The sequence below is a fragment of the Ranitomeya variabilis genome, chromosome 2 (assembly GCF_051348905.1).
Source record: "Ranitomeya variabilis isolate aRanVar5 chromosome 2, aRanVar5.hap1, whole genome shotgun sequence".
In the NCBI taxonomy this organism is placed as follows: Eukaryota; Metazoa; Chordata; class Amphibia; order Anura; family Dendrobatidae; genus Ranitomeya; species Ranitomeya variabilis.
Genome location: NC_135233.1, coordinates 705,956,696 through 705,974,086, shown reverse-complemented (window position 1 = coordinate 705,974,086; position 17,391 = coordinate 705,956,696). Strand labels below are relative to the sequence as shown.

Sequence of the window (17,391 nt, the reverse complement as noted above, 5' to 3'; positions counted from 1 at the left end):
TTTTGTGTGAAAAAAAGTAAAATGTTCATTTTTATTTAAACATTCCAAAAATTCCTGTGAAACACCTGAAGGGTTAATAAACTTCTTGAATGTGGTTTTGAGCACCTTGAGGGGTGCAGTTTTTAGAATGGTGTCACACTTGGGTATTTTCTATCATATAGATCCCTCAAAATGACTTCAAATGAGATGTGGTCCCTAAAAAAAAAATGGTGTTGTAAAAATGAGAAATTGCTAGTCAACTTTTAACCCTTATAACTCCCTAACAAATAAAATTTTGGTTCCAAAATTGTGCTGATGTAAAGTATACATGTGGGAAATGTTACTTATTAAGTATTTTGTGTGACATATCACTGTGATTTAATTGCATAAAAATTCAAAGTTGGAAAATTGCGAAATTTTCAAATTTTTCGCCAAATTTCCGTTTTTTTCACAAATAAACGCAGGTAATATCAAATAAATTTTACCACTTTTATGAAGTACAATATGTCACGAGAAAACAAAGTCAGAATCACCAGGATCCGTTGAAGCGTTCCAGAATTATAACCTCATAAAGGGACAGTGGTCAGAATTGTAAAAATTGGCCCGGTCATTAACGTGCAAACCACCCTTGGGGGTGAAGGGGTTAAGCAGGGGTGTATCTAGGGGGGCAGGCAGGGCCAGGGTAGCGCTGCCAGGGCCGCTTTTGCTGTGATGGCGGCAGTTTTCTGCAGACAGTCAGCAGTATCAGCTGCAGGATTATGGGGAGAGACAGTATAAGAACGGGGCTCCATAATTGGGGGCATCAGCAAGGAGAAGCTCCGCAGTACTGCACGGTGCACTGATGAGCTGTCAGCCGAACAGTGCAGTTATCGCCTCTGCACCGCAGAGCAGGACTGCTCACTGCCCTGCCCGTGTGTAAGAATGCATCCTAGCGCTGGTTGGCCGAGCATCAGCCAATCAGAGCTAGGCCTACTTTCTTCAGACAAATGACTTTCTCCGTCTCCTCCGCACCTATACTGTGAGTCTCTGATGCGAAAAGATTGGAGCACAGTTTACTGACACTCAGCTCCTGCTCGCAGCAGAGTTTGAGCCGAGTGTCATTAGCTTCTCGCATCCAATGCTCTTGCTTCGGATGCCATATGAAGGTGTGATTCCAGCCTTAGTGTGCAAATCTCATATGAGAGGTCATATGACTACTAGTGATAAGCGAGTGTACTCGTTGCTCTGGTTTTCCCCGAGCACGCTCGGGTGACCTCCGAGTATTTGTTAATGTTCGGAGAATTAGTTTTCATCACGGCAGCTGAATGATTTACAGCTATTAGCCAGGCTGTAATCTCCGAGCAGTCATAAGAACTCGGTGATCACCCGAGCGTGCTCAGGAAAACCCGAGCAACGAGTACACTCGCTCATCACTAATGACTACCACTCAAACCTCTTAGGCTGCCTATAGGAGCAGGTTGCCAAACTGAATTCTTGCCCCTGGTGCAGGAAAACCTAGATACACCTCTGCCTTAAGCAGACTACAGGCTCCACTTTAGACAAACTTTAAACATAAACCTATAATACTATTATGTGCTGGGTCAATTTTTTTGTTTTCAGTTCTTGGAATTTTTTTGGTGTATCGGCCTATGAAAAGTTAAACGGAAAAAAAAGAAGTGAAAAAGTTGAACAACTTTTTGAGGATGCAGAAAAATCCCATGTAGTAATATGTAGAAAACAAAGTTGTGTACATAAATGCTCTCAACATTGCTGTTGAGGGGGTCAGTTAGAAGACAGTACTTTCGCACATGCTCACTATATCTCCCCACCTAGTCCTTAGTCCCTTCCTACTTGATAGGCTTTTTGCTTTTTATTCACCATCAACTCCATGTAGTTAACAATTCTGTATCTGTAGTAAAACTAGGGAGTTTTCACACTAATTGCTCAAATTAGGGAGTATCCAGGTTCTTCCTCTCTTTTACCAGGCACCACTTGGTTCCTTAAACGCTACCAAGAAAAATCTATATTGAGCCCTTGATATGATACTTATTCCTGCACAACAAAAATAAAAAGACTATCACAGCACAGCAATATAAAAGTCTATCAAAGGTAAAAGAAATAAGTGAATCATCATAGAACGAACGCATAAAAACAAGAGCCAGATCCCTGTCGAATGGAATGTCTCATGCGCAAAATGGTGATCCCTACGGGAGGGAAATAAAGCCTTTTGTGGCCTCCACACATCATTCCTCAAAATATCTTTCGTAACTTTCATGCATTGAACATTGCCCCTTTAAAATCCACAGCTGAACAACATAATCCAAGAGACAGGAACTGTAAGATATACGATAAGGTAATAAACTCAATTCAACACACTTGACTGAATTAAAAAAGGGTTTTCTGTGTAAAGATTTCTACTTCTGCAGCTGTTCGGTTATAGAGAAGACAAAAACATCTGTCGGACAATTCACAGTGAAGAAAAATAGATTGCACAATGGGTATTTAGGGCTGTGTATGACATCAATGTTACCTTAGGGCTCGTGCACACAACTGAATTTTCGGTGCAAATGCTATCCAATAATAAAACAAACAGCACTTGGACCAATGGCATTCAATGGGGCAGTGCAAATGAACAATTTTTTTCACTGATCAAATCTGCATTTGAAAAAAATTTCAGAATGCACTAGCTTCATCCGTAAATCGGAGGACACTAACTCATTCAAGTCTATGTCTGTGCAAAAATAATAAAATGCCATACGTAGCCAAAGTATAGCGTCTGATAGTTATGGATACTTTGCATTTCTGCAACACAGGAAACTGTAAATGGTTGTGTAAATGATTAATATAAAAACACATGGCATACGGACTGTACACGGATGAGAACGTGAGAGTGAGAAAAAAATTGTCCCACTTTTCTGGATGCAACTCTGAATGATTTTTTTATACTGTCAAGTAAAATTTTTTTATACTGTCATGTGAATGAATATTGTATACAGTACCATTGTTGAAAGAAGGACTTACAGGGTTTTTCCGCTATTTATTAAAAGTTACTGAAGAATAATAGAAGCCATACTTACCCCAGAAAACCGCAAGATATGACATCATGACAACAAGTGAATGGGCCACTAAGGCCACTGATTGGCCTAAGGTCAGGTTATGACTTCCATTTCGGCAAAGACCATTGGAGTGGCAGTACTGAAGTAGTGGCCGGTTTACGGTGACAGCATCCTATTGGTTACTTATAATAAAAAGTGGAAATTGCCTTTCATCCTTTCACGACCTTGGACGTATGGATAAGTTCAGGCGATTTTGTGCGCACAGAAGCCGCTGGGTGTTCAGCGATTCTAATAGCTGACATCCAGCACTCACTGCCAGGAGCACTCCAATCTGGTGCTTCTTCCCTTCTGAGCTTTGCACTGTGTTTTAAAAGTTGTTTTTGACAACATATGGGGTATCGGTGTACTCAGGAAAAATTGCACAACAAATTTTGGGGTCCATTTTCTCCTGTTATCCTAGTGAAAATGAAAAAAACAGTAGTTTTCCCCCACACAAGGGGTATTGGTGTGCTCAGAAGAATTGACAATATCTGTAAAGAACTGTGCATATGATGGCACTTTTTAAGCAAAAGCTTAATAATAAATAGTTAACCAAGGTGTGGGGGTAACATATAAGAAACGCTATATACCAACACATTGATGGCAGATGTAAGCTAAGACGTCTGCTGCGTCCAGCTGCTTTGATTTACATATCAGCCGCCTAAATTATTTGCATGGGATTACATATCAGCATTTCTTATCTGCCTCCTCCCAAGTATAATATTCCGTGTGCCCTTTTGATCATACTCAATAAAAAAAGAAAAACCTAAATACTTAGACTGAGGAATAGTGACTAGATGAGTCACAATGTACTCTGAACTCTGCAGAAATGAACTGCAAAGATAGAATTTCTAACCACAGTATTTGTGCTGTGCTCAGGAGTCAGGACATAAAGACAGATGTGCAGAAAATCCTTGTGCATGTGATAAAGCCTGTGCATTTTATTTCCGATAATGACATCAGATGGGAACAAAGCCAATGTCTACAATCCTGCAATCCCAAGATTCCAGATCAGAATCGCCTTTTTTTCTAATGTTTCTTGTTTCAGTAATTAAAACATGCTGTTTTAGCTTTGCACACAATGCTAAATTCGTATGGAAAAGTACAAAGCATTGGACCCCAATCCAGACAGGTGAAGCCCTAGTTTTAATTCTGTACATCTGGATGAACTACCTTCCAGCAGCGCAGAACAATGATTCTACAATGTTTTCTACCCATTCGTCTGGAAAAGAAGAGTGAAGGTAAAGATAGTAAAATCTATAGATATACAAAGGGAAAACCTCAAAACACATCACATAGGAGAACAACCTAAAGCCACTTAGGTTCACCCTTGTGGTCAAATATAGTTTTGCAAAGTGAAGTCTTATTTTGACAATCTAACAGACAAGAAAGTAGACTGATAGTCAACCACAATTCTTCTTTGGGTCATGAACAGCACCTCTCTGCCTTATTTCCAAAAAAACTAAATGTCATACAAAGCATTTGTGTATTGTAGTAAGATAACTGTCCTCATCAGGTCAATTTGGTTTTAGCTACCGTAATTGTTTTTTCATATGCTCTTCTAGGAGAAGAGAAGAGCCAAAGCAGAGAGCTACAGTACAAATCCTTTCATTCTGAAAGACTCAGGTCAACTTTTCAATTCACAAACGCCCATTCAATCTGTACCATATCATTCTTCTTTAGTCCTACAGCAGTGCAGCCAATGAAGGAAGCAGAACAATCACCTTCCACCCTCTACTCTAGAGACTTTGTCAGATACTCAACTCTTGCACATGATCTCACAGGGCTCACGTATCATTGTCATGCCATCAACTGCAGCCAATCGGCTAATGAGCTGCATTTCTTACAGTTCTTTTGCATTTCTGAAGGAAGTTTGAGCAAAGCAGCCAATTACTGGGCCCATTACTGATTGACTGCAGTACTCATGAGGCAAAACAATCTTATGCCAACTCCAGGAGACCCTACCACCAGAGGTGCAGTGCTTTATTTATTCTAAGCCCTGGGAAACCCACCGACATAGCTAGAACGGCACCGGTGCGGGAAGTGAGTATATGGTATTTTTATTTATTTTCATTTTACACCGGGGAATATAGTATTCAAGAAGGGTTGCCCGGGTAGTAAACATTCTTTTAAATAAAAAAGGTGTAAAGTTTTGTGGCAAGTCATTACATTTAGATGAATTTATATACAGTACTTTTATAATACCCATTTTTGTCGTTTTAATTTGACGGCTATATTACACAACAGACTAATAAGCGATACCCTACTTTTACAAAGTCCATTTTAAGAAAAAATTCAAAGAATGTCAACATCCCATAAGCTGAAAAAGCAGCCTAATTAAGATTGGTTTCCACACAACAAGAAGAGGATCGAACAGTAGGCACTACAATCACACAATGAAACAGTGACAATTTTGAGGGCTCTCTTAAGCCAGTTTTTGGGCTACCATGCTTTGAAATTATGAACATGCATTTAGTCTAGTAGTTTACTAATATTCCGGATAGTACAATACACATACATACTGCTGCTGATAGTGGGGTTTTCTCAAGGTGCACAGCCATAGGCCCCCGCTTCCTGCTTTGCCAGGGGCGGAGCACTCCGCAAGATTGACAGTTCAGACCCGTGGCATGATAATCCCAAGCTGCAAGCAGTGGCAGCGATGCCTCTACAGCATTGGAGAAGTGGAAGCTGGGTGGATCCAGTGACCCTGCCTGCTTCAGAGCATTGCAAGCAGTTTGTGAAGCACATAGCATGCTTGCACAGCGTACTTCTTACCTAGACAAAGAATTGTACATTCTAAAATTAAAATTCCCTCCGTTCTTGAGAACGAGGAGGATTTTTAATCAGGGGTTAATTGTAAAGTTGCTTGTTTGCAATTCTATGCATTTATGAACTTAAAGGCTTCTTCTAAGTCTAGCAGACTGGAAAAATCAATTTTTTTTGTTCATCTTTTTTATGTATTTAGAGTTTGGAGAACATATCTGCAAAACTATTTAGCTCAATTTGCAATATTAAAAAAGTGATAGCACCTTATAGGGAGGGATCTCCGACGCCCGGGACGCAATGAAGCATTCCATCAGCCTTGTGTGTGTGCTTTTTTAGCTTTTGGATTAACTTTCCCAATAGTTGGTCATTTCTTGGGTGGCATTTTAAAAAACCAACCTTAGTATTATGACTCTTAGTAATCACCACACTAATTAGAGATCTAATAGGATGATGATTTGCTGGAACGTTGTGATGGAGCAGAAACACAAAATAACAAAGAGTCGCTCAACTCACTCATTATAACTTCTGCTCCAAAACATCTTCATTTGAGTGCAAAGATTGTGAACACAGCTACGTTTTTGGCAATTATTATCTTTAACGAGGGCTTTATGCCGATTCTTAAAGGGAATCTGTCACCCCTTTTTTTTATATGAGGTAAAAATATCATTCAATTCAGCGTCAGCTCTGCAATATAGCAGTATATTTCATACCCCGATTCCCCACCTTTGATGACTAAATACCTTTGTAATCTCTTTGGCGTTGTATGTAAATTTCCTCGGTTCGGTCCAATGGGCGGGGCTTATTCGCCTTCTCTCCCCATCTCCTGTTTTGCTCTACGCATTTATTTTTCTTCATTCCTGCGTTCACGTTCATTTCCCGCGCGTGCACATTGAGATGGCCTTTCGCGCGTGCGCAGTATGCGTTGCCCAACAGAGGGCAAAGTCTAAAAATCATTATTGCGCATGTGCCGGCAGTTTAGTTCTGTGCCCCGGAAGTCTTGCCATGCAAGGGGGCATAGAACGTAATGAAAAATGCGGGCGCATACGCAATAGCGATTTTATGCTTTGACCACAGTTGGGCAAAGCATACTGCGCAGGCGCGGGAGGCCAATTCAATGCGCACGTGCAGAAACTGTACGGGATCTGTGCTATTCACAGATCTCATTACGTCCAGCAAGCCGAGGAGCGGGGGGAGTGATGGCGAATAAGCCCCGCCCATTGGACCGGACCGAGGAAATTTACATACAACGCCGGAGGGATTACAAAGGTATTTTTTCATCAAAGTTGGGGAATCAGGGGGTATGAAAGGTACTGCTATAATGCAGAGCTGATGCTGAATTGAACGATATTTTTACCTTATATAAAAAAACGGGGTGACAGATTCCCTTTAAGTAATGGATGTCATGGGAATGAATATTGGACAACAAGGGGAGATGTACTGTATATGCACACTCGGGACCAGGATCGTTTTAGTCGATCAGAGCGGCCTTCTGACTCCGTTCAAGATGACAGATCTCATCGCAGAAAAGAGAGCAGCTCTGCAGGAATTTTATGAGCACGAAAAGGATCACTCTATGGTCCTGGAATAGATGATTGATCATAAGTAAACGTGTCTCTGTGTAGTCAGGATGAAAAACTTTAACGAGTTTTTCTCAAAGCCACTTTTTTCAAATCGGTGGCCATGATATCTTCAGAACCAATTGGTCAATTTTAGTTGGGCTTGTGCACACATTTTCTGTGCATATGTCCTGTACCAGAATGAAGTCAAAATCTTTATTTTTTTATTTTTTACAGGTCTCCAATTGTGCCAAAGATCAATACTCAATTTTCAGCATGACGCCTTTTTTTAGTTTTCAAATTTTTTACTTAATTCTGCTACCAAGGATAGCGACAATCATAGTAATTAGGAATCTCTTTGTTTATTCGTTTCAGACAAGAACAACAGCTGGGATCATGGCCACTCTTCACCACCTTTTTTTTTTCTTTGCCCACTTCACTGCATTTTTACAGTGCTTATTTATACTCTTTCTTGATATAAAAATTTGTAAGCATACTTCAAATGTGTAAAAAAAACCCTATCCCAAAAATTCTTATACTTAAATTGCAAAAGTAGCATAAAAATTTGGCGTCTAGACTAGAAGACCCCCTAAAGACAATCCTTTTAAGCTCCCTTTACAAATGTTCTGGGGGCTCAGTTCAATGCCTCCTTTGCAGATCCAGCAACAACAAAAAAAAAAAAAAGGACAACATTTTCAGTAAAACTCTTAACACTTTAAGGGAAACCAGAGAGACCCCAATACTGTCAAAGTGGTCAGTCGCACATGTATGGTGTTTGTCATTTTGTTGTTCTGAACAGAATAACAGAAAAAGGAAACTCAGGTGTTTACAGATCCTAGAGAGCAATATTAATTTATTTATGTGTACTTCTGCATTTATACTCCTTTTTTAAAAAAAATGTGGATTTGATCAGTGCAGAATTAACCTTAAATGAACTAACGCAGCCCCCACAAGACTTCCTATTCGCTGCATACATCCACAACAAAGTACAGTAAATCAGTTTACAAATAATAACACGGTCAATTTAAATAAACCTCCATAAATGTGTACTTAACTCAATGACTAACCATGGCACACACTGCTGCATGTGGTTTCCTTTATTTTGTGGATGATGTAATATTCATATGGAACATTCTTTCTAAACAGTGAATGTATGGGACATTTCTTCTGCTTTCTCTACAAACGCCATTGCTTTCAGTCTACAATGCTGCAGCTACTTTTATAAATCTAGTATTGGACTTTTGGTCCTTGTACTTAAAGAGAACCTGTCACCTTATATATGCTTCCGGGAGTTTGGGCGTTGTGATACGGCTGACAGGTTTCCTCGAATCCCAGCAAGTGTTTAAGTCAAAATTGGAGGACAGGCAAATAATAACAAAAAAAACAATAATGAGTGTCAAAAAAGTCAACACACACTATGTTTCGAAAGAATGGCATCACATCACAAGGCTTTCTAAGGAAGATCCTTCATGCAACAACCAATGTCTCTGAAGGTATGACTTGAACGCAAGTAGTGAAATTTACTGCATTCAAAACTATTGAATAGAAAAGTGTACACTAGAGTTAAGCAAAAATATTGGCAGCACCTTGATCCAGTGGCCTTGTTGGTATTCCATGACTGCTCAACCAGAGGCATGTGAACCTCCTCCTACTCTGCAGTGTCCAAGGCACCTCTTCTGATTAACATGTCCGCTGCTATGCGTTGAGTGCATGACTTCGTAACAATGATGGCCTACTGATCAGCAGGCAGGAGGAGGTTCACATGGCTGTGGTCCAGCAGACACGGGCCAGCAATGTGGTCGCTGTACCAGAGTTCTGTTCTGTTCTCCATTTCGTTTTTGCAGAACTGTAGTGTACACATTTAATATTTTATGCATATACAGTGGGTACGGAAAGTATTCAGACCCCTTTAAATTTTTCACTCTTTGTTTCATTGCAGCCATTTGGTACATTCAAAAAAGTTCATTTTTTTCTCATTAATGTACAGTCTGCACCCCATCTTGACTGAAACCCCCCCCCCCCCAGAAATGTAAAGATTTTTGCACATTTATTAAGAGAAAAACTGAAATATCACATGGTCATAATTATTCAAACCTTTTCCTCAGTCACTCATATTTAAGTTACATGCTGTCCATTTCCTTGTGATCCTCCTTAAGATGGTTCTTCTCCTTCATTGGAGTCCAGCTATGTTTAATTAAACTGATAGGACTTGATTGGGAAAGGCTCACACCTGTCTATATAAGACCTCACAGCTCACAGTGCATGTCAGACCAAATGAGAATCATGAGGTCAAAGGAACCGGCCAAGGAGCTCAGAAACAAAATTGTGGCAAGGCACAGATCTGGCCAAGGTTACAAAAGAATTTCTGCAGTACTCAGGGTTCTTAAGAGCACAGTGGCCTCCATAATCCTTAAATGGAAGAAGTTTGGGACCACCAGAAGTCTTTTTAGACCTGGCCGTCCAGCCAAACTGAGCAATCATGGGAGAAGAGTCTTGGTGAGAAAGGTAAAGAAGAACCCCAAGATCACTGTGGCTGAGCTCCAGAGATCCAGTAGGGAGATGGGAGAAAGTTCCTCAAAGTCAGCTGTCACTGTAGCCCTTCACCAGTAAGGCCTTTATGGCAGAGTGGCGCGACGGAAGCCTCTCCTCAGTGCAAGACATGTGAAAGCCCACATAGAGTTTGCTAAAAAAAAAAACACATGAAGGACTCCCAGACTATGAGAAATAAGTTTCTCTGCTCTGATGAGACGAAGATAGACCTTTTTGGTGATAATTCTAAGTGGTATGTGTGGAGAAATCCAGGCACTGCTCCTCACCTGCCCAATACAATCACAACAGTGAAACATGGTGGTGGCAGCATCATGCTATGGGGGTGTTTTTCAGCTGCAGGGACAGGACGACTGGATGCCATTGAAGGAAACATGAATGCGGCCAAGTACAGCAATATCCTGGATGAAAACATCTTCCAGAGTGCTCTGGACCTCAGACTTGGCCGAAGGTTCACCTTCCAACAAGACTGTGACCCTAAGCACACAGCTAAAATAACAAAGGAGTGGCTTCAGAATAACTCTGTGACCATTCTTGACTGGCCCAGCCAGAGCCCTGACCTAAACCCAATTGAGCATCTCTGGAGAGACCTGAAAATGGCTGTCCACCAACGCTCACCATCCAACCTGATGGAACTGGAGAGGATCTGCAAGGAAGAATGGCAGAGGATCCCCAAATCCAGGTGTGTAAAACTTGTTGCATCATTCCCAAGAAGACTTATAGCTGTACTAGCTCAAAAGGGTGCTTCTACTCAATACTGAGCAAAGGGTCTGAATACTTATGACCATGTGATATTTCAGTTTTTCTTTTTTAATAAATTTGCAAAAATTACTACATTTCTGTTATTTTTCAGTCAAGATGGGGTGCAGAGTGTACAATAATGAGAAAAATATGAACTTTTTTGAATTCACCAAATGGCTGCGATGAAACAAAGAGTGGAAAATTTAAAGGGGTCTGAATACTTTCCGTACCCACTGACTGTATATGTGTCACTCATTAAATAAGTTACCAATACTGTAGTACGAGCTGTACATATTCTGTAATACCTTTCCTAAGCATTTATGCATCATAAAGAGATATAGACTGCTTTCCATATTGTGTATCAAATTCAGAACTTTAGGCAGAAATGTCAAAACTGCTCCAGAAATGTGAAGATCACTATTAAAGGGGAGGTCCACTACTATGACATAGATGACCAATTCTTAGGAAAGGTCATCAATATCAGATCGGTGTGCACTGACACCCAGCACACCCATTGATCAGGTGTTATTAGCTCCAGTGGTGGCCGGGTGTGAACGGTGAACAGAGCTGGAACAGCAAGGCTCTGCACAATGTTTATCTCTATTCACAGATACTGCTACACAGCTCCTATTGAAATAGATAGGAGCAGAGTTGGAGTACACAGGGACGGGCATCACATAGTGTACAGGACTGTGCTGCTCCAGCGCTGTACACTAATTACATCCAGCCACTGCCAGAGCTAAAGATGGTGATCTGGGCACCGGTGCTGACATCCATAATCTGATTTTGATCCTAAAGATAAGTCATCGGTATCAATGTAGTTCAAACCTTGAAGAACTCATTTTCAAATGATTTTTCATTATTTTCTTCCAAGAGCTATAACTTTTTAATTTTTCCATCAAAAAAGTCATATGAGGGCTTGTTTTCTTATATTCACGTATAGCACAGCTTATACCATCACTAGTCACTGCTTTACAACTAGGAGCAATCTGTGCTGTTCTATTTTGGCTCTCAGACCATTTGTGCTGAAAGTATTTATGGCTGAAGAGCTGAACACATGCCTCAGAGGCCTGGGGCGAAGGAAGCAGATCAATACAGCAGAGGAATAGGAAGACACTACTGGCATTCCACAAAACAAAGGAGTCATGTAGGACAGCTATCTGCTCTTATCCCCTGATGGGGTCAATGCATCTCCCTCCTGCACACTCAAGACTAATGCTGACAGAGCCCAGGCATATGGTAATAGCCGCACTAATCCAAACACTGCCAGTATGGAAACAAACAACTAGATAGATAGATAGATAGATAGATAGATAGATAGATAGATAGATAGATAGATAGATAGATAGATAGATAATAGATAGGTTGCCATCATGGGCTAAATAAAATAGCTCCTTATTCACAGACAGTGGTGTGCTGCTTCCATTTTTGGACTACTACATGCAAGGTTTGCTATATGCCTGTGGAAGCTCTTTTGCACCCAGATTCTATTTCTTGTATAGATGATAGATAGATAATAGAGAGATAGATGATAGATAATAGATAGATAATAGAGAGATGATAGATAGATAGATAGATAGATAGATAGATAGATAGATAGATAGATAGATAGATAGATAGATAGAAGAAAAAAAATGAAAGCAGCACTCCAAATTAGTTGTGGTGAAAAAAGTGGTAAGATTTATTCAGACCCACATGTCTGGGTCTGTTTAACTTGGGCAAGTATTGTATTTTTGCCTGGGAGGCCTGGCAACCTCCAGCGAGGATTGTGCTGTACCAATTTTTGTATAGATAGATAGATAAAAATCCAGAAAAAGATTTGGTATTTGCCTGGGGGGCTCTGCACCCGGACTCTTTCTTTGTGCTGCTCTATAGATAGATAGATGATAGATAGATAATAATAATAATAATAATAATAATCTTTATTTTTATATAGCGCTAACATATTCCGCAGCGCTTTACAGTTTGCACACATTATCGTCGCTGTCCCCGTTGGGGCTCACAATCTAAATAGATGATAGCTAGATAGATAGATAGAGTCAAAAAAAGTTGAAGCAGCACTCCATGATGCAGTGATAAGGTGCTCTTTATAGGCCCATGTGGTGATGTTTCGGTCCTGTGTGCAGACCTTCCTCCAGCAGTTACAAAGTGCATATGTAGAGTATTTAAGGCTACCAAATTAGCAAAGTATTTAGCAGCAATATTATTATTATTATTTATTTATATAGCACCATTAATTCCGTGGTGCTGTACATTAGAAAGGGGTTACATACAGAGTTACAGATATCGTTTACAGTAAACAAATTTACAATGACAGACTGGTACAGAGGGGAGAGGACCCTGTCCTTGCGGACTTACATTCTACGGGACAATGAGGAAGAGACAGAAGGTCGCGAGTGCGGCCGCTCTGGGGGTGGTGAGGCGGCAGCTCGGTTGGTTGGTGACGCGGCAGCTCGGGTGGTGGTGAGGCGGCAGCTCGGTTGGTTGGTGACGCGGCAGCTGGGGTGGCGGTGATGCGGCAGCTTACCAAATATCATTATTTGTGACAATGTAACAGCAATACAATCATGATTTCCAAAACTACATATCGGAACATGATTACAAAAAGTGATAAAGTGCAAAATATTCGTGTAATATTCCATACAGTACAGTCAATTTATAAACAAACATAATTGATTATTAATGCCAGCTGTTAACAATCATAGCACAAGACTCACCCCATCTATTCATAACACATTGCGCCAAAAAACGGCGTCCTAATTGTTACAACATGCATGTCAGGAAAAGGAAGAACAAATGAAGAGTTCCAGTATTGCACAATCGCATCCGGAAGCTCATTTTCCGCCATCTTGGTACAGGGAAGGCACTTCAGTGCGCACCTGCCAAAAGGCGCAATCTTCATTGAAAACATTGTGTCATTCGTGCATGCTCTGTAGCAGAATCAAGCTCTTCGGCGCCATTTTAACAAAAGGCAATCCTGAATACGTATGACACTTCTTTATTAAACCCAAAATGGACCAAAATAGGACCACAAATGCCCAAGATAGGGGAATTAAGAGATTGTAGGAGGTTATACGCTGGTAAGTATACATAGAACAGAAAAGACACCAAAAAGTCATTATTATAGGAACACTACCCATGAGCTGGGATTAGCAAGCTATTGAACTACAGGAGACAAGTGAGAAACATACCCCAATTATAGCACATTGCCCACAAGTAGTGATGAGCGAATATACTCGTTACTCGAGACTTCTTGAGCACGCTCGGGGTCCTCCGAGTATTTTTTAGTGCTCGGAGTTTTAGTTTTTCTTGCCGCAGCTGAATGTTTTACATCTGTTACCCAGCATAAGTATATGTGGGGATTCCCTAGCAACCAGGCAACCCCCACATGTACTCATGCTGGCTAACAGATGTAAATCATTCAGCTGTGGCGCTAAAAACGAAATCTCCGAGCACTAAAAAATACTTGGAGGACCCCCGAGCGTGCTCAAGAAATCTCGAGTAACGAGTATATTCGCTCATCACTACCCACAAGTCAATCCAAATGACTATGTTTGGCAGCAATGTCCCAAACCAGAACCTCCAAATATTCTATATCCCCAATTGGCAAAATATATGGGTAAAAATTGTACCAAAGTTGAAGAAAATAATGATAAAATAAAATTAAAGCAATTGTGACCTGATTGATGGGATGAGTTATGTCCAAGGGAATAATGCTGGTATGATATGATCTATAAAGAAATAAAAAACTACATTGTCACAAATAATAATATTGCTGCTAAATACTTTGCTAATTTGGTTGCCTTAAATACTCTGCATATGCACTTTGTAACTGCTTGAGAAAGGTCTACAAACAGGACCGAAATGTCGCCACATGGGCCAATAAAGAGCACCTTATCACTGCGTCATGGAGTGTTGCTCCAACTTTTTTTGACTGTATTCATAAGGTTTGGTATGTGCCTATGACGCTCTGCACCCTATCTTTACTGTGCTGTGCTAATGTTTCTTTTTATATAGATAGGGAACATAGGATAGATAGATAGATAGATAGATAGATAGATAGATAGATAGATAGATAGATAGATAGATAGATAGATAAATATGGGATAGATAGATAGATATGGGAGGGATAGATAGATAGATATGAGATAGATAGATAGATAGATAGATAGATAGATAGATAGATAGATAGATAGATATGAGATAGATAGATAGATAGATATGAGATAGATAGATAGATAGATAGATATGAGATAGATAGATAGATAGATAGATATGGGATAGATAGATGATATAGATAAATATAGACATGAGATTGATAGATATAGATAGATAAGTAGATGAGACACATAGTGATCAGATATAAATACAAATAATATGCAGTATCACAGACAGATACCACATTTATATCTCACAGCTATGAGGCACTGGGACACATAGCCCATAACATGCCAATACACGAGCTGTGCTCTTCTATGTGACCCATGCTCAGTCTAGTATAGTTGTGATACAGATGTCAGTGAGCCGAGCATATTTTGTGTTTTATCATTTTTTCCATTGTTTTGTTATAACTACATGCTATTGATAAATAGCTGCTGCCCTATTAACCTGCCAGTGTCTAGCAGTTATTTCTGCAGCACACAGTGGATGTCTGTGTGAGGTAAGAGAAATAAGGCCAGATGTGATAATAACAGAGTAAGAACAAAGAGAACACGAACTTCTGCCCTCCATCCACAACCCCACGTGTTCTGCCCCTAGTGGCCACTCTATTCACCTGTCTTGAACATGAGCTGCTGATCATCAACGCTGCCAAACTCTTCCACCAGGACCACGAAGAGGATTCCACACGCGTTTTGGATGCCAAACACCGAGCCATTGCACCACATGGCAGACAGCATGACAATCCAGCCCCAGCCTCCCTCCGGAGGAGTGAACTCAGCCTTCTCTCCTGTGCTGATGGTGGTGGTGTCCTCGGGGGCTTCCAGCTTCTTGCCTCCATCCCCTGGCCCTGAGCTCCACTCTCCATTCTCTCTCTTCTCTCCCACAGTGAGAGGTGAGCTCTCGTCCCCTGCTGAGCTCGGCTCTTCTGTCGTGACATGACTAGGCAACTCGTCAGTCCCAAGTTCTTCCTCGCCATGGGCTCTGTCGTCTGTCATCTCCGCAATAGACTGGGCGCAGGCAGCTGCCACAACAGGAAGAGGCTTTCTGCACTAAGTCCAGGAAAGACTTCGGCCACTGTCCCTTCTTGTCAGAGAAAGAGGGTTTGGTACCGTGTTCGCCAGCTGACAGACTATCTCCCAGACTCTTAGTTTGTGCTTACAGCACAGCAGGACTTAGACGTGCGTCTGCTGAGAACTTGGTGTCATGGGGCTGTAGGACTCCAGGTTCCTGGTCGCAGACACCAACAGTCCCAGCAGTAGCTGTAGTAATGGGCTTCTGTAGCTGCAGCTCCCCTGCTCTCTGGCAAGTCCTGGCTTCTGTCAGCTGGGGCACAGCTACTGCCTGTTCACTGGATCCAGGTCCCATGTTTTTTAAGGGTAAACCTCTGGAGAAGGCGTTTCTGCCGGCAGAGGTGTGCCCCCGAGAGTCCCTGCCCCTCTTCTCTGCACAGGAGGGGAGCAGCTATATGTGGCAGGAGCAGCTGCACAGTAACATGTGTGCAGAGAAGAGGAGCTGTCATGGAACGCTTCAGTCAGGCTGTCACATAATACCAGTACTGTTCCTTATTGTCCTTATTATTCTACCACCCTGGAAACGGCCGAAGAGCCACAGTGACAGCAATAAAACAAGTCAAAAATGGGAACTAAACTATTAACACACAATCCCGTTTTTTTCTTCCTCTCTCACTTGGCGGAAGAGTCTCTTTTTTTCTTCACCTAATTTTTATTTTCTTCTAAGTTTTCATGTTCTGTTGGACATTTCCTAGTCAGGATTCCAGTCTCCCTTCACAGTGTTTTACTGGTGTAAGGGTTAACTGCCCCTGTGTTTTGTGGTCAGTTTTTGTATAGATGTTCTGGGTTCCTATTATATTTACCTGTCGTGGTATCACAAGACATCTGAGCTTGAGGCGCATGCAGAGGTGCTCTGAATTGTTCATTATTTATTCTCATAAATGCCTTTTCAGAGGAGAGTTGGTTGCTGTTGGCATTTTGCAGAGGTCTTCAGTAGCTCTGCAGTCTGCCTGAAGTTTCTAGTAACTCTGCAATCTGTCTGTGGTCTTCAGTAACTCTGCAATCTGCTTGCGGTTTCTAGTAAGGCTACTTTCACACTAGCGTCGGGCCGAGGTCCCCGACGCTATCGTTGTCCCCGCCGCACAACGGGGGCAGCGGATGCATTTTTCCAGCGCATCCGCTGCCCCATTGTGAGGTGCGGGGAAGTGCGGGGAGGTGGGGGCGGAGTTCCGGCGGAGTTCCGGCCGCGCATGCGCGGTCGGAAAAAGCGGACCGTCGGGAGCAAAAAACGTTACATGTAACGTTTTTTGCTCCCGACGGTCCGCCACAGCACGGCGCAACCGTCGCAGGACGGTTGCGACGTGTGTCATTGCGTCGCAAATGCGTCGCTAATGTTAGTCAATGCAGAAAAAACGCATCCTGCAAGCACTTTTGCAGGATGTGTTTTTTCGGCAAAACGACGCATTTGCGACGTAATGCAGTTAACGCTAGTGTGAAAGTAGCCTAACTCTACAATCTGTCTGCAGCTTCCAGTCCATGAGTTATCTGTCTGCGCCA

General features: G+C 41.6%; 1 protein-coding gene across 1 annotated transcript in view; it reads right to left on the bottom strand.

Moving 5' to 3' along the window:
- The window catches only part of SLC16A10 (solute carrier family 16 member 10), a 137,996-nt gene extending 121,785 nt beyond the window's left edge, over nt 1-16,211 (bottom strand). The window contains exon 1 of the mRNA XM_077289471.1: nt 15,438-16,211. Coding sequence (XP_077145586.1) covers nt 15,438-15,819 — 382 coding nt within the window. The 5' untranslated portion in view covers nt 15,820-16,211. The remainder of the gene's footprint in view (nt 1-15,437) is intronic.
- Between the last annotated feature and the right edge of the window lie 1,180 nt (nt 16,212-17,391).